Genomic DNA, 26977 nt, shown 5'->3' with positions numbered 1-26977 from the left:
GCAAACAGTATGTGTGTAACATTAGTTTTTTTAAATAAAAATATCTTAAAATAAAAAAGTTAAGTGTAAATATTCCTAGTAGTAGTACTATGTATCATAAAAAAATTAATAAAAAGAAACCAATAATAATAAAAAACTATTAATAATTAACATATATAGACAACAATAATTTCAAGAAAAGAAACATTCATATTCTAATGTGAAATTGTTTTCCAAAAATGCACTGGATCAAGTGCTCTGAATCAAGAAGGCTGTATGAATGCTCTTTGAATCGTTTTCTGGGGAACTTTATATCTCTATGCTCTTTGTGTTGTTTTTCCATGGATAAAACTGGACAAAGAAAGACATTTTCCTCCACTAAGGGACCATCAATCATCTCCAAGTATCCAGATACCACAATGGTGAACCAGTGAAGACATAAAAGCTGAGAGCCATTGCACTGCAATACTGCCCTCTATTGGTATGACCGTTTGCTTCAGTACAAAAGAACAAAGGAAAGCACACAAAGGACAGTAAAGAATGTGTACTACTGATATGAAGTGACCAAAGTCGACCTTTAAAAAGGGACTGTCCATGTTTTGTCCTTTTCTCTGCTTGACCTTTTGTCTCTGGATACTCTTAGACCTTTGAACAATTTTAACACCAAATTCATGAATACTATTTTTAAATGCATCTTGGTTTTAAAAACTTGATCATTTTTTTATCATTCCACACATCACAAATTGTGTGAACAGCCAGACAAATCATGTTCGGAATCTTTTGTAGAGTAAAAATGCTATATCAGGCATACTATATGCATCACTTAGTAAAATTATTAAGAACACAGACAAATAAAACAGTAAAGTTTGATGTATGAAAGTTGTTTAAACATGAAAATATACAGTATGGCTCAGAAGAAAAAAACTTATAAAGAGAAATCAGCCTTCATTCATTCATTTTCTTTCCAGCTTAGTCCCTTTTTAGGGGTTGCCACAGCGGAATGAACCACCAACTTATCCTGCATATGTTTAACGCAACGGATGCCCTTCCAGCTGCAAGCCATCACTGGGAAACATCTATACACATTCCTTAGCACGCGTATGGACAATTTTAGCTTTCATAACTCAACTATACACCATGTTTTTGGACTTGTGGGGGAAACCGGAGCCCCCGGAGAAAACCCACGCGAACACTGGGAGAACATGCAAACTCCACACAAAATAACATTGAACATATGCATTAAAATTTAATCTGCAAGCTCAAATTGATACAAATGAGGAAAAACACTTCCAATGTCTTTTGGAAGTTCAGATGTTATATCAATAAATACTAATAAAAACCAAAAAGTCCAAAATCTCAGAATTAACAGGTGCATTAAAAGTACACTGCAGGGTCAAATTGGTGTCATTTATTAATAATAAATGGCTTTAAATTGGATAGTTATTTATATTAAAAAGTACATAGAACAGTATCATGCTGTGTTGGAGATTATGATAAATATACCACATATGATTATGAAGTGACATCATGGAGGTAAACCACAATGAAACCACTTTGACTGCAGGGCAAAGCTATAGTCGTATGACACACAAGCCACATTAAAGCCACTCTAACCAGCTAGTTTACATGCAAACCACTCCCAAATCACCTGTGAACGTGTCTCCTTTACTTTATTTTAATCTCTCTTCAGTGTTTTCCCCTGTATATTGCTCATTTGCCAACTCACTCCACAGAGTTTAGATCTATTACTGCACTTTGGATCAAAACAGGTGGGTTGCTTTTACGGAATCAAAACACAATTAGTTTTAATTAGTCACTTACAACATACTGTATATTATGTGTGGATGCATGCACTGAAGAGAATTAAAATATCAAAGCTCAGCTGTGATTTATTGACATCTATCGCTTCATTACAGATTAAAATGGGCTGCTTCACATTTGTCAAAGCTCTGATGGTCATGTTCAACTTGCTTATCTGCGTAAGTATGCCTTTTTTCCTCATTAAATGTATAAATTTGAGTGCAGCGAGAGGGGTGTTTGAAAGAATAATTGCGTTTCTTTATTTATTGACTGAGACTTTTATGTGGGGTGTAAAGAATGAAATAGATTCAGCCTGCCTCCGAATGAGGAACTAATAATTTATCCTCTCCTCTTTACAACAAACGTGCATGGTACACACATAAATTGAACAAATGTAAAACGATAACATGAGTCCATTAGAAAATGCTTCATGGTGAAGTCTTGATAATCACAGGCAAAGTGTGAACGTGAGTAAAGTGTTCGCGCTTGCTCATATGCAACAATTTTCATCTCATTATATTGCTCTCGGCCACTTTGTTTGAGAACTGAAGCCTGCAAGCAGTTGAAATGATGGGTATGTTGGGTTGCTTGGTAGGACAGGAGATTTTTAAGACTGTCCAACAAAGGGAAGCATATATAAGCGAGTGCCATATTTCATTTAAAGCATTGCTTGAGGAGAACACTGTTATTTTCTATTTGGTGAACAATTTATCTGATCTGCAACTGACTTATCAGTCTTGATACTTGTCATGGTCTGTAGAGGACAAAACTGGCATTACGTAGGTTATACGGAACAAAGGGTCAAGGCTTTCTGCAAAGATTTCATTCTGTGTCAATTAAAGGCAGATAAATGAGAAATACATGAATAGGTATGCTATTCTTTTTTTGGAAAAAATCTAGGCATAAATTAATCAGTGTCAATCCGTCTTAAGTCTGACAGTGAATCAAAATCAAGTTGTGGGTCAACAAAATTTAAACTAATTTATTTTTAAAAGGAACTTTCTTTATTTTACTAGAAATATGTTGATTATACCTACAAAATAGTAGTGCCATGTGTGAAATAGCTTTAATAGCTTGTTTATGAAATACATAAACTATCATTAACTAAAAGAACTTTACTGTAAATTGTTATAATTCATTTATTATTTTCCTTAGGCTAAGTTCCCTATTTATCAGCAGTTGCTACAGTGGAATGAATCGCCAACTAATCTTGCATATGTTTAATGCAGCAGATGCCTTTCCAGCTGCAACCCAGTACTGGGAAATAATTCACTGAAAATTAAAAATGATCCCAAAATGCACTGGCTCTTAGGTGTATGTGCTATTCTTTTCTCTTTTTTTTTCAAGTTGAACAAAATCAGAGTGTTATTCCATAATATCTTCTCAGCTTTACAATGGCAGTATTTTGTACAAAAAGCTCAATAAACCTCATGCAACCCACATAAAAAGTTTTCCACTTGTAGACGAAAAGATTTCATAATAATTTTCTTTTGAAGAGATGCATTTTTTGTAAAAAACCTTATCTGCAATTAAAACTTTATAAACGTTATAATGGACTACCAACAACTGTTGTGTATGTTCATGAGACAACAAATATGGCAGGGCAAAAAGCCACAAGATCATTTTCTAATACGTCAAAAACATTTAGCTTTAAAACTTATTTTACATTTCAACTTTCAACATATTCAACATTTATCAGAAATGGTTCTTTTATCTATGCCAGCATGGTGGAATTCCCCGTTTGTATTGTCAATTTTTTACCAATCATTTTAAATTGACTCTCTTTCCTATTTGTTGTCATTCATTACTTTTTTGATGAAAGAGTGTGTTTTTTGAGGCTTTAAAACATGGCCACTGCCATTACAGAGTTGGGAAGAGACAAGTTTTATTTAATATAACTCTGATTGTGTTTATCTGAAGGAATACATTTTTATCTATGGCTTGAGGGTGAGTAAATTATGGACGCTGTGTACGTTTTTGCAACATTTCTGAAATACATACAGTAACTTACATTATGTTATACATTTCAGATACAGTGCTCAGCATAAATAAGTACACCCCATTTTGAAAATGAATATTTTTATACATTTTTCAGTGAATATGGGTAATATATATTAGAGTATTTGAACAAAACAGATTTATTAAACGGATATATTTAATAAAATAATATTTTATTTACAGAGCATCTTTAGAAATTGAAAGATAATACATTTAAATTAATATAAAATATTGCAAAAAAAATTTAATTTAAAATATTTAATATTGTTTCACCATAAAAATTGGCTATTGATTTTTTAGTCATTATTGTAAATTATTATGTTAGATTAGCTCCAGATTAGGCTTCAGTACTGACTAATCTAATGTATATGCACAAATATAACATTGTAAAGCATCCTATAGAAAATATTAATTTAAATGAGAGATTTGTGGGGGGTGTACTTAAAGATGCAGGGCATATATAAGCGACCACATAAATGTTACTTTGATTTTACATTGCTTTTTTACAGAGCATCTTTAGAAATTAAAAGATAATACATTTAAATTCATATAAAATATTGCAAAAAAATATATAATTTTAAAATATTTAATATTGTTTCCCCATAAAAATTGGCTATTGATTTTTGAATCATTATTGTAAATTATTATGTTAGATTAGCTCCAGATTAGGCTTCAGTACTGACTAATCTAATGTATATGCACAAATATAACATTGTAAAGCATCCTATAGAAAATATTAATTTAAATGAGAGATTTGTGGGGGGTGTACTTATAGATGCAGGGCATATATAAGCGACCACATAAATGTTACTTTGATTTTACATTGCTTTTATCTCTTTTATAGAATTACAAATCATATAATGCATTTAAGTCCTCTTGGGATGGAATGCCATAAACAGGCCCATTTGACCAAATCCTCCAGATAAAAAAATATCCATTATGCCCAAGAGAGTTGACAAACCCTGTTGCATTTTCTATTATTTATCAAAGGTTGGTACAATGCCATTGAACGAGTTACTTGAATGCACCGGACATTGTTTTAACGACTTTTCAATTCATCAGCTGAAACAAATGATTAGAAAATACAAAATACAAAGGTTTGTTAACTCTTTGGTATATTGGATATTTTTACCAGTAAGATTTGGTCAAATGCGCAGGTTTATGTTCCTGCATTCCACTCATGTCAGTCATGCACCAGAATGGATCTTATTGTGGCTTTATGGGCTTATTTTGGCTTTCTTAGCAGCTGCTGTTGTTACTTTATCTTTTTTTTTAACAAGAATCCAGGCTTTGTCAGTATTTTTATGTTTTGGGCAGTTGTTTTGACTGAAAATCAATTTTCTTTGTTCTTATGTATAGGCCTTTACTTAAAGCATTAGCAAAGCAAACACTGCTATTTTCAGACAATATATTTATAATGTATAATGTAGTTATTATGTACAATATCTCTTCATACATTGTGAGGAAGCCTGATTTGTTCATTCATTGGATTGGATTGGGGAGAGGCAGTGGCGCAGTAGGTAGTGCTGTCGCCTCACAGCAAGAAGGCCGCTGGGTCGCTGGTTCGAACCTCGGCTCAGTTAGCGTTTTTGTGTGGAGTTTGCATGTTCTCCCTGCCTTCGCGTGGGTTTCCTCCGGTTTCACAGTCCAAAGACATGTGGTACAGGTGAATTGGGTAGGCTAAATTGTCCGCAGTGTATGTGTGTGAATGTGTGTGTGGATGTTTCCCAGAGATGGGTTGCGGCTGGAAGGGCATACGCTGCGTAAAAAAACTTGCTGGACAAGTTGGCAGTTCATTCCACTGTGGCGACCTCGGATTAATAAAAAGACTAAGCCGACAAGAAAATAAATGAATGAATGAATGGTTTGGATTGCTTTGGTGACTACAAGTGACTATAAGTAACTGCTCCAGAGTGTGTTTTCAATTAGACTGAGACTACTTCATTCAGGTGATCTCAGTACATGTTATTGTCTACTTTATATGGAATTTAGGCCAATGCATTCAATTGCAAGAAAAAAATGAGCACCCATATAGCTACAATAACCTTTATAACCTTCAAGTTGCATTTCCAATTTGCTAATATGCATCTCAAACAGCCTCCAAAGCTGTGTCTGAATGGCTATGCGTCTTGATTGTAATATATAATAGAATATCACTCAAACAGTTCCCAACATTGATTTGATCTGTACAGGTAAATGGATGTGAAAAATGAAAATGTACTCAATATTTACTCACCCTCAAGTGTTTTCAAACCTTTATAAGCTTCTTTTTTCTCAATCAGTCACTCGCTCACTTTCTGTTAGCTTATTCTCTGCGTTATCAGTAGTAACAACAGCAGAATGAACCATCAATTACTCTGGCAATTTTTTTACACTGCGCATACCCTTCCAGCCGCAACCCAGCAGGGAGTGCATTTCTAAATGCTGGCAAACAGACACACTCTCCCATTCACACACTACGGCCAATTTAGTTTATCCACTTAACTTATATAGCATGTCTTTGAACTCAGGGGGGAAACCAGAAATCCAGGAGGAAACCCACTCAGACACGATTCTTTCTTTTGTTTAACACAAAAGAAAATATTTTGAGGGAAGCTGAAAACATGTAATCATTGACTTCCATAATAGGAAAAACAAGGCTGCGTTCGAATACTACATTTGACTTTGAATGTGCTACATGACTGTTAGAAAAGTACGTTCTATACAGTATGATAGTGAGCAGTATGAACGCACTACATCTGCTATTTCTCATCATCAATGGACGTACCTGCGTCAGTTGCGTCAATTCATGTGGCACCATGGGATAGCATAGTGTCATTGGATGTGCACTTCATAATCTTGCCGGAAGTTGTACGTCATCAGGGTACTTCTTGCATACTGTTTGTCAAATGCTATGAATTTAGACATACTACTGGGCACGCATACTGTTTTTAGTGTACTATAAAGTATGGGCATATGCGATTTCAGACGCAGCAAAATATTCAATTAATAAATTTTCTATTTGCCTTAGTCCCTTTTTTAATTTGGGGTTGCAACAGCGGAATGAAACGTAAACTTATCCAGCATATCTTTTACGCAGCGGATGCCCTTCCAGTTGAAACCCATCACTGCGAAACACTCATGAATAATCATTCACACACATAGACTACAGACAGTTTAGCTTACCCAATTCACATGTACCACATGTTTTTTGGACTTGTGGGGGAAACAGGAACACCTGGAGGGAACCGGGAGAACATGCAAACTCCACACAGAAATGCCAACTGACCCAGCTGGGGCTCAAATCAGCGACCTTCTTCCTGTAAGGCGATTGTACTACCCACTTCACCACCGTTCTGCTTCTTTAGTGTTTAATAGAATAAAAGTCATGATGGTTTAAAATAATTTAAGAATGAGCAAATGATGACAGAATTGTGAGTCCAGCAAAGCAACAGATCACACACACCAAGACAGCTCTCAATTTTCTGAATACTAAACTAAAGCTGAAGATTATTCTGCACATTCTTCATGCAGGTTATTCTTCACAAATTTGCACAGTGTTCTCTGTAACTCCCCGTGTAATACCATGGAAATCCAACTCATTTTCCTCCCCTGCCCAAGTCTAATCAGTTTTATTCCAGTGTGCTATTTCATTTCCTTATCTTACCCTTACTCATAATCTGATTCCCCATGTAATGTCTTCAAGAGAATCTTCCTTTGACACATCATTTCCAATATTATGCCACGCATGGTGGCATTTTATCAATGCATTACTCACTTAAAATAAAAAACACACACACCAGAAATAATTATAGCACAGCAGCAGCAAATTCTGAAGAAAAGAAGTCTAAAGTAACACACCCGTCACAATCTATTTGCGTAGAGGTGTGTCCATTATAAAAAGCTGTCCATTATCAAGCATCCCAACTATTCCCAAAGCTCCATGAGCACAAACGGGAACTGATCAAATGAAAATGACTCGCATGTTGGAAAAAAAATTATAGAAGCGTTGACAGGAAGGGCTATTGAGTGTTTCTTGTTCGGCTGTCAGTTGGATGTGAGCTGCCCTGACAGCCGTGATTGTGTCTGACAGAACGTATCAGGTTTCAGAGATTGTTATGCCACCAAATGCGAATTAACATGCTGACACCATCCCGCTCATTAACCCAAACCAGCACCAAGTGTGCTCTGGGGCTTAGACCTTTTGATTTCGCTCTGCCTGGAGACATCACTTAAAATAGGCGATGAATAAACCTGTTCTCACCGTTAAATAAGGCAACCATGGTGTTACGTCTGAAGACACAGATTGACAAAAAATATTGTGCATACCTCATCACCCCAGGAGATCCATGTCATAAACAGACTTGGTTATGTGTCAGGGCTACTGTCTGAAAAAGTCCTGGAAGTGACATAATTGAGCAATCGAGCACCTAATGCTGCAGGCTTGTGGCCATTAAGGGCACCCTTTAGTTTTCTATTGAGCCATTGCCATTGTCAAATGACCTATTCTATGGCAGAGCACACATAACTCAGGTACACTCCTGTAATAATAGGAAATCCATACAGGGCCTTTTTTTTTTCGTATAACGTAATGGTGAGAACAAAAAGGTCATGGGAAAATGCAAACGATATGAGCTGAATCCACAAGACAACAAATGATACATATTCGCTTCTGGTCATACTGCTTTTATGTGTGGAAATTACAGCAAAATAACTTGAGCATGAGGTATGATGATGTTTCTTGAACTGAAATATATAGGTAATCTATAATGTGTGTTTCTGATTAGGTTACAGAGTATCAGATCAGTTTGGCGAGAAAGAAGCAAAATGTTGTAATCTACAATTGCTGGTCACATTAATGTCTTTGATCCTGTTCATATTCAAATAATATACTTTTCTAAATTCATTGTATAATTATGGGTGTATTTTAAAGTCTAAATGAACATTGAAAATGAAAGTGCTGACCAGAGCAAAAGTGCTTGGTGTTATAAGTGGTTCATGTATTAATTAGGGGCTGTTAAGTGATTTTCTTTCTGTAATTAATTACAGTATGCGGACACATACTGTATAATACAAATGAATTTATCCAAACATTCAATTTGACTTAACAATCATCTCCAAAAGAAAATGTATTAGCATTATTGTGTAAAATTAAACCAACACCAGCTGTTGACTTATGATATTGCCTCTATACAACACTTTGAAGGCAAAAGTGTGTAAATTAAAAGAAACAACCACAGTATGTCTTAAAAACCCTTAATTCTACCACAGATTCAAATGTTTTGTAGACAGTTTTAACAGATGAGCAAAAGCCTATGTAGCATCGCATAAAATGTAACAAAGGACTAGTTGCAATATGTAGAGTACTGTATATTCCTACAGTACTCTACAGCTACGTGTGTATTAAAGGGTCACAAAACAACAAAACACATTTTTGAGATGTTGGCAGTTATACATGTCTCCCACGTTGCTAAAAACGGTATTTGGACACAGATTTCACTTAAGTGAAAATTGTTTGTTTTTGCGTTATTTTAAGCAAATTCATTCTTCCGGTTTGAAAAAAAAAAATGTTGAAGCTGCATCACAGCGATGAGATCACTGTGCCTGTACAATGTAACGTCATTGAGTTTTCAGCATTAATTCATGAGAATGACTTCCAGACCGAAAAATCAGACCGTCTATTGTGAAGGAGGTGCAACTTCATTAATATGCATGATATAGCTTTAAAACTGTTTTTACCTGATACAGTGTTCAGACAGCAGAAAGACACCACATTATGTTGCCCACCGTAATTAAAACAAGTGAAAGAAGAATTGTTGAGTTTATAGATGTGCCGCAATGAAGGTTTTGTTTCCAATTTGATTTCCACGATGAGAGCACTGATTGCATGTGGACCTACATGTGTGGTTTAAAGTGGTCTGCTAACAAGCAACAAAAATGTGCTTATAAGGATCATTTTTTGAGCTTTTTGAATCTGGAAATGGTAAAATCCGGATTTGTCACTCGAATTCTTTTAAAAAAGGACGAGGTTCCAGTTGGAAATCAGTTGACTGTCCTGTCTCTACGGATTTGGTAAGTGTGTGATCAGTGATCTTGTTTATGTTTATTTAGATGACAAAGTTAGTTAGTGTCGTCAGCAGTACTCTTTTAGTTTTTAAAGACATACCTTAGTCAAAATTATTTAGTTACTAAGTGCGTTAATATCACGACAATATTTTGGACTGAAAGATCCACTATAAATGCTGCTCTCCGAATGTAAACATGTAAACCCCCTAATCAAACCAAAACCAAATGTAACTGAATGAAAGTGAAAGTGCCAAACTGCAGTTCAAGTTCATGGCTTTTAAGTCAAGCGTATCTTAAAACCAATAATCTCATCTCAATAAAGCATTAGTTTGAATGTCCACTAAGAAAAGCTATGTAAGTTTTCAACAGTTACAGTGCTTTCCAATGACAATACTTGTTGCGCCTTTTCAATATAAAAATCTCTAGAACTGACTCACACATCAGAATGCAAAATTATCAAAAAATAAATAAACTAACAAGTGCTGCACTCATAAATAATATGCCAGTTCAAAGTTTAAACAACTACATTCTCACCTAAAGAGTCTGTAAAAATACACTGGTGATGCAACAACAACAACAACAGTACTTGTTTAAATATAGTGAATTAACTCTTCTGCCATGGCACTCGCAGTGAGGAACGCTAAACGTGGGGTGACACAAATAGAATGACCTCTCAGCCAATCAGATTCTAGAACCAGAATGAACTGTTGTATATTTACATTTCACTGCTACTTGTTTAATAAGCTAAATATATCATACAAACTGAAATACTGCTTTAATCCTTTTTTCATTCATCCATATAACCAGCTTTGACACAATCTACACTGTATAAAGCACAATAGAAATAAAGGTGTTTAAATATTATTGGGTTTCCCCAATTGGCGGGCAATATTGCCCCTAAAACTGATTTTTGTTACCCTTACATCAGGAGTACTGCAGCAGAACCCCATCAAAACAATTTCAGTTATTGGGAAGACAGTTATTCTATCCATTATCTGATTATTTGAGGTTGTGATGTTTTGACAGCTGGCGGGCATATGTGTGGCTACCGTAGGGATATGGGCGACTGTGTATGAAACCTCCTTTATGAACATTTTACCACCCTTTAATGACAAGATCTGGAGTCACGTCAATGTGGGAATCTTCTGCATCTGTATTGGCGCAGTCATGACATGGCTTGGTATGATTGGATGTTGTGGAGCTCAAAAAGAGAGCAAATGCCTTCTTATAATGGTAAGAGCACTCCTTTAATTAAAGGGATAGTTTACCCAAAAAAAAATAATAATAATAATAATAATCAAGTCCTTCCGAAGTGTTTTTCTGTTAAAGGGCACCTATAATAAAAATCTTATTTTGGAAGCTGTTGGACAGAAATGTGTGTAGGTATAGTGTTTCCACAATCATTGGAGGGATTTTTTTAAATTTAATGAGGTTAAAATAAAATCTAAATTCCTCCCATTTTGAGGCCCACTGTAACATGATGTAGGAGTGCGGTTTCCCTGCCCACCGAATTGATTGACAGCCACATAACAACATATCTACGTAGTAACACAAATAATCATATCAACAAGACAGGACGTGCGCAAAGCAACTGTAAAAAAAGATCTGTTCAGCTCTCTGTGATCATCAATAATGAGTTTTACAAGTTTAAAATGTTATAAAACAGTGCATGTTTGCAATGAATTACAGCAATTTTACCATCTTTATTACCACAGCCGCATGTCAGTACAATTATAATAGAAGACGATTCAATCCAAGTATGTGGACGCTTAAATTAGGTTTATTTTGTACTTTAACATAACAGATATCGACAAAGCAGTGGATATTAAGGTTTAACAGGTCACATTTGCCGTGCAAAAACAGTGCAAAGTTAAATGTACACGTTGTATGTGTGTGTGTGTGTGTGTATGTGTGTGTGTGTCCAGGAATTTTTTAACAACATTGTGTGTGACTTATCAAAAATTTTAAATTTACTCCACAACAAATACATAAAATAATCATTAGGAAAGTTCTCACTGTTGTATTTCTCACAAACTTTACGTGAGATTCACTTCCTTCATGTCTGTCACTGTGCTTTTTATCTGATGGTAATAGAGACACACTGACAGGCATAAAGGAATGGTTGACAGGGACCTCTAGCATTAAAGACACAGGCAACAAAAACAGATACAATGTGTTCAGAGCAGTAAATTTCAATGTTCTGAAACATGTAATAAATAATTGGTGTACTAAAATTTGAGCTGAAACTTAACAGACACATTCTGAAGACACAAAATACTTATCTTAAATCTTAAAAAAGGGGTCAAATAGGTGCCCTTTAAACAAAAATAAGATATTTTGAAATTGATAGTAGCTACTGATATTCATAGTAAGAAAAATATCACTTTTTGGTGAACCATCTCCTAAACTTACAAGTCAGAATTATTATCCCTCCTGGAAGTTTTCAAATATTTTCCAAATTATTTTTAACAGGGCAGGAAATTTTTTTAGAGTATTTCAGTTTTTTTTTCTTCTGGAGAAAGTCTTATTTGTTTTTCTTTCAGTTGGAAGCCATTGTAAGGTCAATATTGTTATTCACCCTTTAGCAAATGTTTTCTTCAATTGTCTACAGAACAAACAATTGCTATAATACGACTTGCTTAATAACCTTAATTTGCCTATTAATCTGGTTAAGCTTTTAAACTGCACTTTAAGCTGAATAGTGGCATCTTGACATAAATCTAGTAAAATATTATGTTCTGTGATCATGATTTTTATAAAAGTCAATTATTAGAAATTTGTTAAAAACTACATGAGTTTAGAAATGTGTGGAACAAATCTTTCTGTTAAAGTAATTCTGACTTCAACTGTATATCAAATTCCATATAAAAAATAATGTTGTAAAGTTTTCTATGTAAGTTCACTCTCTTTGTTTCAATACATCAGTTCTTCTCCATCGTCCTGATCATTTGCATTGCTGAGGTGGCAGCTGCAGTAGTAACCCTGGTCTACTCCTCATACGTGAGTCTTGATCCAAACCACTGACCTCTCTGCCAATCCTCCCCATCCCCCAATACTCTTTGTCTATTTTTTCCTTTTTGCTGCATGTAAATTCCCATCATACTCTGGCCATCATTAAATTAGGGGGTTTGAAATGGCTCCAGCACATTCAGCCACTTAATAACTCCCAGATTGCCTCAGGCGCTATGCCAGCACTCTCACTTTGAGCAATTTATTGCACTACAATATTGACGTTTAGGCATTTTATATGCAAAACAGGCGATTTACATACAGAGCTTCACCCATTTAGTGAAATGTATAATAATTACAACAACTTTGAATGAGTTATGGAGGGTTTGTTAAGAGAATAATGCCATTTAATTAAAGAACACAAAGGCCTTTTAGGGCAAATTAAAAAAATTGAATTCCATTTAACAGACAGCAATCTCATTTAAAGCATATAAATATATAAACTTAGGGAGAAAAGGAATGTTTATATTGTACTGTATACAGACTTAACAGTATACATAAATTAAAATCTGAAAGAAAGAAAGAAAGAAAGAAAGAAAGAAGAGTTTTCTAATATGTCAAATAATAATCAGAAATAATAATTACATGTTTTTAATTTAAATAAAGTTATGCATTATTTTCCTTAATTCTTAAATATGTTCATAATAGCATTTCTTAATTTCTTTAACTTCATTATTTATTACCAATAATTAATTAAGCAATTTAATGGTGTGAACCAAGTTAATTCAAGGTCGGATATTCTTGCTTTAATTATAGTTAACTGAAACCATAAAACCATAGTCATTTACATGTTAAATGAGTTTTTTTTTTTTTTTACGACTTCAGATATACAGCTTATTTATAAAGATATGTCCTGCTTGAAAAAAAAAAGCCCATTTGAAAAATGACGAAGTTATATAGAATTACATTTGTGAGAATAAACGCGTGTAAAACAGAAAATAATAACATAACAAAGCTAATCTTTACTTGAAGTATATATATATATATATATATATATATATATATATATATATATATATATATATATATATATATATATATATATATATATATATATATATATTAGTGCTGTCAAAATTGGTGTGTTAACGCATGCGATTAATTTAAAATAATTAACCCGTTAAAATAATTAACACAATTAACGAAGTTGCTGGTTTCTTTATTTCCTGTTGTGGCCGACGTGTGTTCAACATGCAAAGAAATATGGATAAGGCCAAGGAAGCGCTTTTTGAAGGCAAGTTTCAGTATAAAACAATTAATGTCGCATCACCAGGCTCTCCAGAGTTTCATGCAATTTGGGGTGTAATTTTTAACTTTCGACTTTAACTTTAACTATTTTAATGGAATTTGATACCGCATGGCAAAAGGAAAGAAAAAAACTCAGCATTTTGTTACTCTGTGGTCCTTTAAGATAATCAAAAATCGCTGCTTACATGGTAGACTCTTAATAAGAGTTTTATCTTAATGATATTAAAAATCGAAGTATTGGTGTCCATGTAAGAGTAAAATGAAGTAGCGAGCTGTCAGATGAGCCCTCAAATGTGTCATTAAGTTTGAAGTGTTTCCTCTTTAAACGCAACGAAAGCGTATGCTTCGCGTTGTTGTGTCAGAATCCTTGTGAAATACAGCCATACTTTAGAATGCTTAGTTTAAGCAAATTTGATGAACGCAATCATGCGTGCTGAATCTGAAGGGAGTCGCTCCGGATAGTTTTTGTCTTGTGTTTACATTAATTTTCCATTTGAATAGCCAAAATTACAAGTTTCAGTCCTTTAAATGCGATTAATCGCGATTAATTTTCAAAAAATAGTGTGATTAATTAGTTAATTTTTTTAATAGATTGACAGCACTAATATATATATATATATATATATATATATATATATATATATATATATATATATATATATATATATATATATATATATATATATATATATATATATATATATGCAATATCACATGAGTAGCAGTGTGATATGGCAGCCATACCGCACTGTTACAAGTGTGAAAATGCATTTATACAGTTCGATGGCATAATCATGTATATAAAAAAGAAAATCAAACACGGAGAGTCCAAATATTCTTTTTTATGAGAAACTACTTTCTTCTGCCATTCATTCACATCTGCAGCTGACAACAGAAACTGTTGCTAATTTAACCAACATCACTTTAGAGCTAGTATTTGAATAATTCTCTAGCTAAATGTCTAAAGTGATGACAAAACAGGTGATTTTGCTCAAGTTAAGGCTGAAAAGCATGAAATGCCAATCAGTCAAGAGACATTTAGTATTTCTCTGTTGCAATTAAAATATCACAATAATTAACCCCAAACAGGGTAGAGCAAAGCAAACACTACAATATGTCTATGGTATAAATACAGCAATACAAAATACAAAAGAGAGAGAATGACTTAGAAAGTCACTTACCCATTTTAGAATGATTTGATCAGCTATAGTTTGAAATTACACTTTTTATAGTTTTTCTCCTCTAAGGGCTTAATATGCGGTCTCAGTCACCATCTTGTGGCAGAACGTCAACCATCTTTACTCTGCTTAGAATGACAGGCTGATGGATGCCAACGCGCTGTATCTCTGAATTCACAAATATTTAAACTGCATAGATGCAATCTAAACAACTACATTCTCGACTAAAAAAGCCTCTAAAATATATTATGTTGTTCAACAGCTGCAATAATTGTCAAACTGTAGTGAGTTTACAGTTGTCACTCTGTGGAAGGAGTAATACAGAAAGGTGAGGGGGCTGAACGAATGCTGTCATTGCAGACTATCACACAGCTATCAGCCAATCAGATTCGAGAACCAGACAGAATTGTTATATATTTATATAACTTTTAAACATTAATTTTGAGGGTGTTTATTTTATAACCAGCATATTTTTAGAGCTCTTATTACATAAATATCAACAGACATATTTTTTTTTAATTCTGATTTAAAGCTTGCAATTCTATAATCGATTTTTGTTAAGCAAATGCAAACCTTTTTCTAATTAATCTATGAAAATTGGCAAGCATATCTATAGTAAAAAAAAAAAAAAACACTAAAAATGTTGCTTATTTCTCTGTTTATAGCATGTTGCCATGCCCGTCTTCAAAGCAAACTACAAGCCATTTGATTGTATAACAAAAGTCTAGTATCATAAACAGCAGACTTTTTTTTATTGTTGAATTTAATGTTCATGTGTAATATGCACCGGTTCCGTGAGGGTTAAACTTCATAAAACTAAAATGGTTACTTCATGTTAAAAAAACTGAAATAATAGGTGTTGCTCAGATTTACTCATTATTACAGTACACTATTAAACTATTCATCAGATACTTGTAATGATAAAAAAAGATGCCTAAACAGATGCCCTTTCACTCATGCATATGGACCACACTGTAGGCTATAACTGTGACATTTGGTAATTGTGGTTCCACTCCACTGGGACTGAAAATGGTCTTCTAGGTATTTACGCAAGCGTAGAATCAGTTTGTTCATGAAACATCATTTATACAGCTATCTGAATGAAACGTGGTACTTCATCAACAAGCCCGAGCGCTTAATGCTACTGGGGAGTCACCAGAAAAGAAGAGTGCAGGACATTCCTGTGAATTATAGATGGACTAAATCGTTCGGAGGAACATTAAGCATGCAAATACCCATTTAATGTTCTGTTTGTCACCATCACACTTTTATCCATTCATTTATTTATTATCCTGACAGAAGAAATTGGCGCTTTAATAATTCATGCGCAAGTCTATGAGCAGCTGCGCCATTGTGGTTTCGATAAGAAATAGGCCTCACAAAGTCATAACAATCACACAATATGAATTTGAATACCATTACATGTTTGCATTAATATGTAAAATTGTTACGGAATAAGCTAAGTCGTGGTAGAGATTGCGCTTTTAATGTTTAGTTGGTCACAGCTGTTTACTGTGTGATCCAAAACGTAATCACCCCCATTTCAATAACGTTCCGCTGATGCGGTGTCGTTTGGCAATACCATTTTCACTGTTTAAATTAAAGATCGCTATTATGATAAAAAGAAGTGCATTAAATTTACGTTCTTATTTTCAGCTGATGTTATAAATGACATTCGGCGCCAAACACACCGGTCTCAGATCAGCAATTAGCAATCGCTCGGTTGCCTTCCAGCGCTTTGTCCTGTCTAGATTGTGAGGGAATTCCTCCAGACATTGATGGATTAGCTTGTGTGTAATAACTGTACTGATCTGTGCCGCTTCCAGTGCTTCATAGGCAGGAGGGGGAGCTGTTTTAATTGTGTTTTGTCTGCGCATCCCCGCAGGCCTGCTGTGCTGAAGACCAGTCTCGATGACCCCTCCTTTACTGGCAAACACATGCACACGTGTAACACTTAGCAACCGAGTCCTTGTGTGACTGAAACTCATCTTGGGTTTATTAATCAAATTCCAACTAATAAGACAGATGGGGAAATGTATGAGAAGGAAGACAAGAATGGCGCACAATTCATATGGAACAATGTTCTTTAGATGCAGCCTAATTTAGTTTAATAGTAATTTGGACATCATCTTAACCTTGGAAAGTTGTTTTTACCACTGATTGGCATTTCATAGCAGTGAAAGTTTATTCAAAGGGGACATTTAACGCAAAAATTGCTTTTATAAGGGGTTTAAACACAGTTGTGTGGGAACAGTCTGTGAATATAAGCAGCTTCAAATGGTATAATTTTATTAATTTTATTTTTTATTATCACACATAATAAAAACAGAGACACTTTGATTGACATTCTCCCTTTGTATGTCATCAGAGGGGGAAAGCCCCGCTCATTAGTGCTGATCTCTCCCTCATTTGTATAAGTCTTGTTTTTAAATCTGCTACTATGCTGACATACAGGCATTTGTAACTCCACCCTCTTTTAAAATGAGGGCTGGGAGCACAATCTCATTTGATTTTAAAGCTTCAATCACCAAAATGGCACAATTACGAATAAAGCATAAAAAGGGCAGTTTCAAAGAGTTATAAAAAAAATTCCTGGGATATTTTGAGCTGAAACTTCACAAAAACAATCTAGGGACATCAGAGAATTATTTTACATCTTGCAAAAAGGAGCGTAATAAATAAGGTTTAATTTTACATTAAGGTTACATTAATGTTAATTACTAGTACAAACAATGAATAACACATTGAAGTAATTATTAATCTTGGTTAATGTTAATGAAAATAAAGTTGTGCATTGTTAACTCACACTTTAACTAATGTTACAAGCACAACTTTGGTTTAGTATAATAATATAAATATGGAACTGTTATTTATGTAAGGGATAATCAATGGTTTGTCTTGCGTTAAAAGAATTTTAAAGTACAATGTTGAGGCGAAGGACCTTATGACCTTGATTATCCTGATTTTTCCTTGGTCATTTGCCAAAGTAGGCCTAAGTTTAAACTAGTTTTGCTCTTTGCAGCACAATATTTGTTTGTATTTTTGTCAGCTTTGACATGTTAGATTTGCTAGTCCCTCCACTGAATCAGCAGTGACAGGGAGGCAGAAAGACAGAGAGAACATATGCACACTGTTTATACCTGCTAACATAATTAAGATGCAATTTCATTAATCTGATCACAGGTGGACAAATAAGACATTCTCAGTCCCACCTGGAATGTGTTTCCAGTCACATTACACATCAGTGTAATATTACATTATTTACAGTCATAAATTATGAACATTATCTTAAGATCTGCCAAAAAGAAATACACCTCAGAACAAATAATATGTTCAAAAGTCCAAATACTGACCATTAGATACACCAAAGATTAATTATATATCAAATTTTAACAACAAAGATGCAAGAGGTGAGATCCAGCAGCAGGTCCTGAGCTAGTTTGCCCAATACAAAGTTTCTCTTGATGAGAAGCTGTTTGTTGAGCTGTCACTGACCGCCTGGAGCTTCTGAAACCTTTAAAGACGTGCTATAGCCTTACACATAAGCTGCCTTGAAACAAACAAATTTGACTTTAAAAAACCTATATTCTTGCTTTAAAAATTCTTAATCTTAGTTTCTTTCGTAACTACAAACATTTGGGAGAAGCACATTTATTTCAAACTGTGATCAAAACTGAAACTACCAGTGCATTTCAACGAAAATAATACACTCTCCAGCCAATTAGAATCAAGAATTTGAAAAGACCATGGAATAACATGCATTAATAAATGTTGAACTATGATTAATAAATGATTTGTAACTAGGCTGTTATAACTAACATTAACCAATGTAAGCTTACTTTAAAATCTGACTATAAACTTTAAAAAAAAAACGCATGATTTGTTTAAACATCCTAAATGTAAACCCAAAAAGTAAATTCTTGTTTATATAAAAAATAAATAAATAAAAAAGAGCTAGTGTTAATTTGTTAATAAAACAACATTATTAAAATAAAATATGCCAATAAAGTGCATAGAATTGGTTATTAAAAACAGAGCTGTTCTTAATTGTTGTCAAGAACATTAGAAAAATATATATTACAGGACAAAACTTTTTACTATTTTATTTATGCTTTAGATGCATTAGCCATTGTTAGTTAATGTTAACTAACTAAATTAACTAACATATGAACTTGTCAATGCAACATTGACAAGCCTATAATTTCCATTCACTTAGAATGTTTTCTAAAATATTTCATTATAAAAAAAATCAAAATTTTTGATAACCAAGTATCATTTTGTGTGTAAACATTCTTGACTAGTAGAAAAGAAAACACTGTGGAACAATACATGTATTGCCTACAGCCTTATTTGTTTCATTAAGCCATGATAAATGTCATTGCTAGCAGCATTGTGGAGACAATGGTGAAATTAGTTTTCTGTTTCCGTGCCAACAATTCAGAATTTGATTCTAGTTTATTTTGATGGCCCTTTTGGATGTAAATGTGTAACTAAACGTCAACAAGCTCTCAAATTAATATTAGTGGACTCCCTGGTACACCTGATATTAAGATGTACTTTGGTTAGTTGAATAGAAAGCAAATGAGGGAGAGATTCCCCTAATACCTTGTCTTTAAATGTAGTTTTTAGCCACTTCGAAAACTTTCCTGATTTCGTTAAAAGTTTAAGGAGTTTTGTATGGATATTTTCTGATCTTTCTCTTCAATGTTGCATCTGAGTGTTTAACATTTTTGGTTACTTCTTAATACTAGATGTAAACATGGTCTTAGATTACAAATAAGGTATGAATAAAAGGTATGGAAAAATATATGCGTTACAAAAATTTATTTTCATCAACTCAGCAGTTTCAAGTTACATTCTATGTTTTTTAAGTCAATTATTTTTTTTAAGTAATTACTTTTTAGTAAAGAAAAACTGTTAACAAATATTAAAGAGATAGTTCACCCACGAACCATATGTTTACTCTGCTGTTGAAAACCAAAAAGCAAATGTTTTAAAGAATGTTGGTAACCAGGGGCCTGTTTCAGTAAGGAGGTTTAAACAACTCAGAGTTTAAACTTGAAAGAGTTGATTTATGGAGAGATTAAAAACTCAGAGTTTTCGGTTTCAGAATAGTGGATCTGAGTTAGGTCAATCAACTTTGAGTAGACCAACTCAGAGTTAAGCGCGCACACCGTGACTATAAAAAGGCATGATCAATGGAGCCCAGATATTACGAGTGACAATGGCAACATCTTAAAAAAAGAGATCACCATTTCTTTCTCCAGCTGAATTTGATGTGATCATGCAACGTTATAGCAAATATGAGTGTATATATTTTTAAAAAGAAGCAGCCATCAGTGAAACGGAGACAGTTAGCTTGGGAAAACAGCTGCTCAAGTTAATGCGTAATTTTACATTTAAAATAATTAAATATTTAAGTATAATAAAATAAGTAATGTAATGTGTGATGTTTATACGATTTTCTTAACTTTTAAACACGTTTATCAGTTTTAATAGATTTAACAGTGCACTTGTGTGTCTGCTTTTTTTTATTGATCCAGAGTTTCTCTCATTTCAGGGTTAAAATACTCTGAGTTTTTACTTAACCTCCTTTCTAAATCAGGCCCAAAAACAGTTGATAAAAACAGAGGGTTTTCCAGGTAATGATTCCTCAAATCTGAAAGACTGCTAATAATCTAATGACTGCAAGTTGACATTCCGCACAGTAGTTGCTTAAAATCAAAAGTATGTCTAAATATTTGCAAGTTTCTTTCTGAATCCTCTTGTTTTCCTGTTTGTCTTTGTGATTTTGTAAGGCTGAGATCTTTCTAAGATTGTGGGCCATACCTGGACTGAAGGAGCAGTATGGCAAAAATCAAATCTTCACAAACTTGTGGAACTCAACCATGACCACAGTAAGCCACGGTCAACCAAATGCTTTCACTACAATTGATCTGTGCCTCAGGCTTTTCAGTGGTCAAATAATCTTAATCCATCATGTCAAATTCCCTGGCCAAAAATGCCCTTAACAGCAGTTAAAGAGGGGGCTGACTCTAAATGTGAAAATTAGCTTACTAAACAGACTACCTAGAATTTGACAGCCTAATGAAAACTTTGCAGATCAATACAAACATGTATAACATTGAGAACATGTGTAAATGTGTTACACCAACAGTCCTTCCATATTTGTGGATATATATTTGTATTTAGATTATTTAGTATTTGTATACACATTATGTGTGTTGTTTACTGTGCATATTTAGTATATAGACACACAATAACAATACATTTATTACAGTATTTATTCATGTAATGTTAGTAAATTCTGTGCATTAATGTTAACAAGTTAACAAACACACACACACACACACACACACATACATATATATATATATATATATATATATATATATATATATATATATATATATATATATATATATATATATATATATATATATATATATATATATATATATATATATATATATATATATATATATATATATACACACACACACACACACACACACACACACATATATATATAAATATATATATATATATATATATATATATATATATATATATATATATATATATATATATATATATATATATATATATATATATATATATATATATATATATATATATATAGACACACACACATAATAAATAAACAGCACAAACACACATATATTATGTAAAAATTATATATTTTTTTGGAAGCGACAAACCCAGCACTAATATATATTGTTCTTACCTTTTCATTGTGTGTAAACAGTTGCAGTGCTGTGGCTTTAACAACTACACCGACTTCTCTGGATCCTATTACTATATGCAGAATGGAGAACTTTACCCTCCTGCTTGTTGTTTAGGTCTTGAGCTCTTCCCCTGTGATGAGGACAATGCAGATTACAGCAGAGTTATGGTGAGAAACATATAAAGACTGTTCAAAATTGTAGAAAATAGTTGTAAAACTGGAAAAGATAGCAAAGATTTGGGCATGTTTAGCTGTTAGGTAGCTGCTGTATATGATTTACTACATGTGCATATATGACTGGAATCAAGGAATTGTGTCATAAAATTAAATTTATATAAAGGAGAATTGGAAACATTTTGCATAAATAAATCAAAAGTGCTGTTCACCTAATCACATTTTGGACTGTGACTGTCTGTGAATATTAAACAGTAAAAAAGATTATTTAAATAGAGCTCTGGAAAAAAAATAATGCTTAAAATTATGATATTCTTATTTTGAACTTTTAAAGCCATTTCTCAGTACCTAAGAAAATAATGTTCTTTGTGAATAAATAGTGCTTTTGCAACACATCAGCTTCATCTCTTCTGAAAATGACTTAACAAGTATTTTACTGTTTTATATGTGTGAAAATCTATCATCACATCATGTATACACAAACACAAGCATCTTTTCAACATGTAAACCTGCTTTTCAACCTGTGAACCTGCTGTAGAAACATAGTGTATACAACAAAATCAGCTACAGATAAATTCGGTGAACATGGACTCAGGCATATGTATGTTTCGGAGTCATTCTTAAAGCTGTTGACATATTGAGGAAATATATAAAAATGGAGAGATAAAAAGGACAATATGGAGACAACTCAAAACTATACATACCTATTACATTTTGTTTGTTTGTTTTTTTTCATTTGAAATTTTTGTAATGTTTAAAACATTACTTTATCTTAAAAACATAATTATGAGATGTGAACCCCTAGCAAATTCAGACTTAAAGTTTTTGTTCAAACGTAAATAGAAGCTGACATTTTGTATTTTTATTTTTTTTTTTTGCACAATGATGCCTCTTGTACATCATCTCTTTTTCTTTTGGAAGTAGTCTGTGACATTTTTGGTCAAAAATACTTGCTGGTTAAATGAAGTAACTTTAAGTCAGAATTTGCCATGGGTATGAATAATTTTGGCCTTAACTGTTTATTGTATTATATTATATTATATTATATTATATTATATTATATTATATTATATTATATTATATTATATTATATTATATTATATTATATTATATTATATTATATTATATTGATTTTTAGATGTTTAATGTTTCATAATTCAAAATGATTTCCATGTAAGCATGATGATGATGACTTAATCATTCTGAAAGCATGTGAAAGGAAAACAGCTTCTGGACACGATTGTTTTGGTGCCAGTCGACTGAGCCATACTGACATGTGATTAATGTTGCATTCAAGTGCACCTGAAAAAATCATACCTCCAAGTCAGGGATTTGTTATTATGACACGTCATGTGTTACAGCTGAATAACAACTGTATTTGAAATGCAGCTTGCAAAAAAAAAAAAAAAACATATACAACTAATATACTATTAGAAAATGATGATGTCACGACAGCACCATAACTATAGTGCCCACAGGGCTTACCATTCGTTCTATATAAATTACTAGACAAAAACGCCATCTAATTCATATTCATGAGCCAAGCTGATAAGGTATATAGATGTGACCCCCCGTCACATTTCTGATGGTCCCCACGCCCATGTGTATTACAGCAGTGCAGTATGTGATTTTGGCCCTTTCGCCTGATATTGGTTTTCTTCCCAGGGCTGCTTTAAACGAATTGTTAAGAACACCAAAATGAATGTCAACATTGTAGGAGGAATAGCTGCTGGAGTCACTGCCATTGAGGTAAACATAATGCATCCATCATGCTGTTACAATAACGAATACATTGGGTATATAAAATTGAACAGCTCTCAGGATTTGACTGTTGCCTTCATCATGACTGGGTAGCACAAGTTTGGGAATTTGCATGTCCAGCACAAACTATGCACGTCAATGTATATATATATATATATATATATATATATATATATGTGTGTGTGTGTGTGTGTGTGTGTGTGTGTGTGTGTGTGTGTGTGTGTGTGTGTAATTAAGCAGTTTTTCTTATTTTATGATTTATTTATGCTTTTGAATTGCATTATAGAACCTTGATCTTTCTCCCAACAAACTTTAACCTTTTAAAGCTCAAAAAAGTGACTTTTATTTCTCTATTTAAATTTTTTATACATTATATAATTTCCAACAACTAAAATGTCAATAAAAGTCATTTTGTTACATTGTAGAGTTGAATTAAAATTAACATTAAAAGTCAACAGAGCAGAGATCAAGGTCCCATAATGCTATTCAGAACCATAAACCAACACTTATAAATAAAAAAAATATGGAAACTGTTATTTAACAGATCTTTTTTTACAGTGTACCTTCAAATGATTCAATTAAATTACCATGCCAAGGTTTGATGCAAGGACCAAAGTTCCTTTAAATGACAAGCAGCAAAGATGATTGGCACTCAATATATTTTTTTAATAATAAAACAGGAGAAAAAAAAAATGTATTGGCCATGAGCCTTCACCTGTGTCATGATTCATTATCTCTTTATGATTATATACTCAGTCATTTCAGGTCTTCACAATCAGTTGAGTCACAGATATAATTTAAGTAACATTGGGTTTACATCTTAAGAATTAGAATGCAAAAGTCATGTATCAGGAAGTAGAAAAAAAAAAAAATCCCAACAATCTAAGTTGCAATGCATCAGACCAATATTATACTATGTTGTACATCTGGTCTTGAATAAAATAAAATAAAATAAAAATAATAATAATAATAATAATAATAAAATAGATTAATCATTAATTCATTTATTTCTCATTTTAATTATCTTTAAACAATGTGTACAATGTAGTACACTACCTTCAAATAATAATGTGTTTTGTTTTCTAGTTGGCTGCGATGGGAGTGGCTATGTATCTCTATTGCTACCTGGACAAAAAAGAAACCTGAAAGTCTTACTAGAATTATGAATGCATTTTTTTGTTTATGATTCAAAGTAGGGAAGCAATACTGTAGATGTTATGAAATTAATTGTTGATTAGATGAAAAGATTGAATTTGTACGATTTTAACAAGGCAAAGTGGATGATAAAATTGTTATTTGATTTTGAAAAGGGATGTGATGTAAAAAAAATAATTATTTTCTTTCTGTGTATGCAATGCAATGCCTCAATTCTTTTTATAACCATGAATCCAGTTTATTGGCATTGAGATACAATAATTGTTTTGCACTGAAACGCTTCATCCCACACAAGCTGTTCTTATACATACAGAAAAAAAGTGTTGGCTTAGATTGTCATAAATACTGCATAAATAACTTTGCACCATACAAAAATATACCTACTTTCAGTATGTTATATTTGGTGAATGAGAGAGGTTGATCATTTGCTTTTTTTGGTATGTACAGTAAATAAAATGCAACATGATGTGAAGTCAATCCAGTTTCTCCTTGTAATGACTTTGACAGTGTAGATCAAAATAAATGAATGAAGAGGTGGAAATAATATTCATGCACAAACATTGTAACTCACTCTACTAAAACACTCTCTCTGGTGGTCTGCATCATTATGAAATTCCCACTACAACTCCAGCACACACAGTCAAATCACATTTACACAGGGCTTAAACCACACTAAATTTGCATTGATTTCAATATTCACACAATTTCCTTTGCGGCTTCTTCAGGTTTCCACATAGTTTGCCTGCCCTGTTGTCTACTTATCTAAAAGAAAATGATTATGTTTATAACATTAGATATCATTCTATTGAGAAAAACGAAAACTAGGGCTAAATGATCATTTTAGCACTGAAATCACAATTGTACACATTTACAATAGTCACATTGCAGGATGTGCAATATTGAGTTTATATGGTGGGATTACAATTTACCAGAAGCTACAGTTCAGAAAACAGAGCATTTTTGGATTCACTGAAATGTTTAACCATAATGGAGTGAAAGTTGATGATTTGCATGTGTTTTTAAGGCCAGTGACTGTGTAAGCATTCAGGCACATGAAACTGTACTGTTTGCAACTCTAATAAAGATACATTTATTGAATTATTTATACAAAGAAGGCTATATCGTGTCATTTCACATTAGATTATTTAATTTCTGTACCTGAATACGGTGAAGGAAAATATTTCACTTCTATCTTCCCAATAACAATCCAAAATAATCCCCATATTCCAACAAAATAATTCCAATCAGTTTAAATAAACTAATTCTTTCCAAATTGAGCAATAGCAAAGAATCTGGTGACATTGTATTCATATTGCAATATAAATCAAAAGAAAACAAAATTTCAATATCATGCAGACCTATGCATATATAAAAATATACTGTACATAACACTAGCTAATTTTAACCTTTTAAATATTGTTAATATTTTAAAAGAATAATAAACTAACACATTTAAAACATGTGAATTGCTCCTATGTCATTTTCGATCCTCTAGCGCAAAAGTGCCCAAGTTCGGTTAGTGCCCAAGTTTTAGTATAGGCTACCTACTTAGAGCTTAGGTGGTTCAGGTGTGTCTTATTGGTGTTGGAGGTAAATGCAGGACACGCAGCTGTAGTGCATAATAAATTAAAACGTATGAGTTATGCAGATTAATATTGATTTGGTTGTTATTCATCTTATGTTAAAATGTTAAATATATGCGCCAATCATTCGAGCAGATAAATTTTCTGATGTTGTTATGGGTTTTGAAGTTGTCAGCTATTATCCTCTGTACATAAATCACTACCACAACAAAAACTCAAGACACTTATGACTTTGGTGACCCGTTAGGTTTACAATTATGATCCATTCTTGAAAATACAGTTCTGCAAAACAGTGATAT

General features: G+C 33.0%; 2 protein-coding genes across 3 annotated transcripts in view; one reads left to right on the top strand and one right to left on the bottom strand.

Annotated features, from left to right (window-relative positions):
• Positions 1–26977, bottom strand: part of pik3r3b (phosphoinositide-3-kinase, regulatory subunit 3b (gamma)) — a 481128-nt gene that overhangs the window by 454078 nt on the left and 73 nt on the right. For both annotated transcript variants that reach the window (NM_001442184.1, NM_001442179.1), the window contains 1 exon segment: positions 22006–22136. The gene's annotated coding sequence lies outside the window, so the exon portion shown is untranslated.
• tspan1 (tetraspanin 1) lies at positions 1628–26597 on the top strand. Its single transcript, XM_087257584.1, has 8 exons — positions 1628–1748; positions 1896–1958; positions 10849–11055; positions 12748–12822; positions 21056–21154; positions 22027–22173; positions 23845–23928; positions 25027–26597. Exons 2-8 carry the CDS (start codon positions 1902–1904, stop codon positions 25084–25086), a joined length of 729 nt encoding a protein of 242 aa, XP_087113710.1. The 5' UTR covers positions 1628–1748; positions 1896–1901; the 3' UTR covers positions 25087–26597.

This window comes from Danio rerio, chromosome 6, assembly GCF_052040795.2.
Source record: "Danio rerio strain M-AB ecotype USA chromosome 6, GRCz13ab, whole genome shotgun sequence".
Classification (NCBI taxonomy): domain Eukaryota; kingdom Metazoa; phylum Chordata; class Actinopteri; order Cypriniformes; family Danionidae; genus Danio; species Danio rerio.
This window is presented reverse-complemented; position numbering and strand designations above follow the sequence as displayed.

Coding starts and splice junctions, on each gene's coding strand:
- tspan1 (XM_087257584.1), top strand. CDS start 1,902: ATGGGCTGCTTCACATTTGTCAAAGCTCTGATGGTCATGTTCAACTTG. Junction 21,155..22,026: donor GGAACTCAACCATGACCACA/GTAAGCCACGGT, acceptor GTGTGTAAACAG/TTGCAGTGCTGTGGCTTTAA. Junction 22,174..23,844: donor CAGATTACAGCAGAGTTATG/GTGAGAAACATA, acceptor TTTTCTTCCCAG/GGCTGCTTTAAACGAATTGT.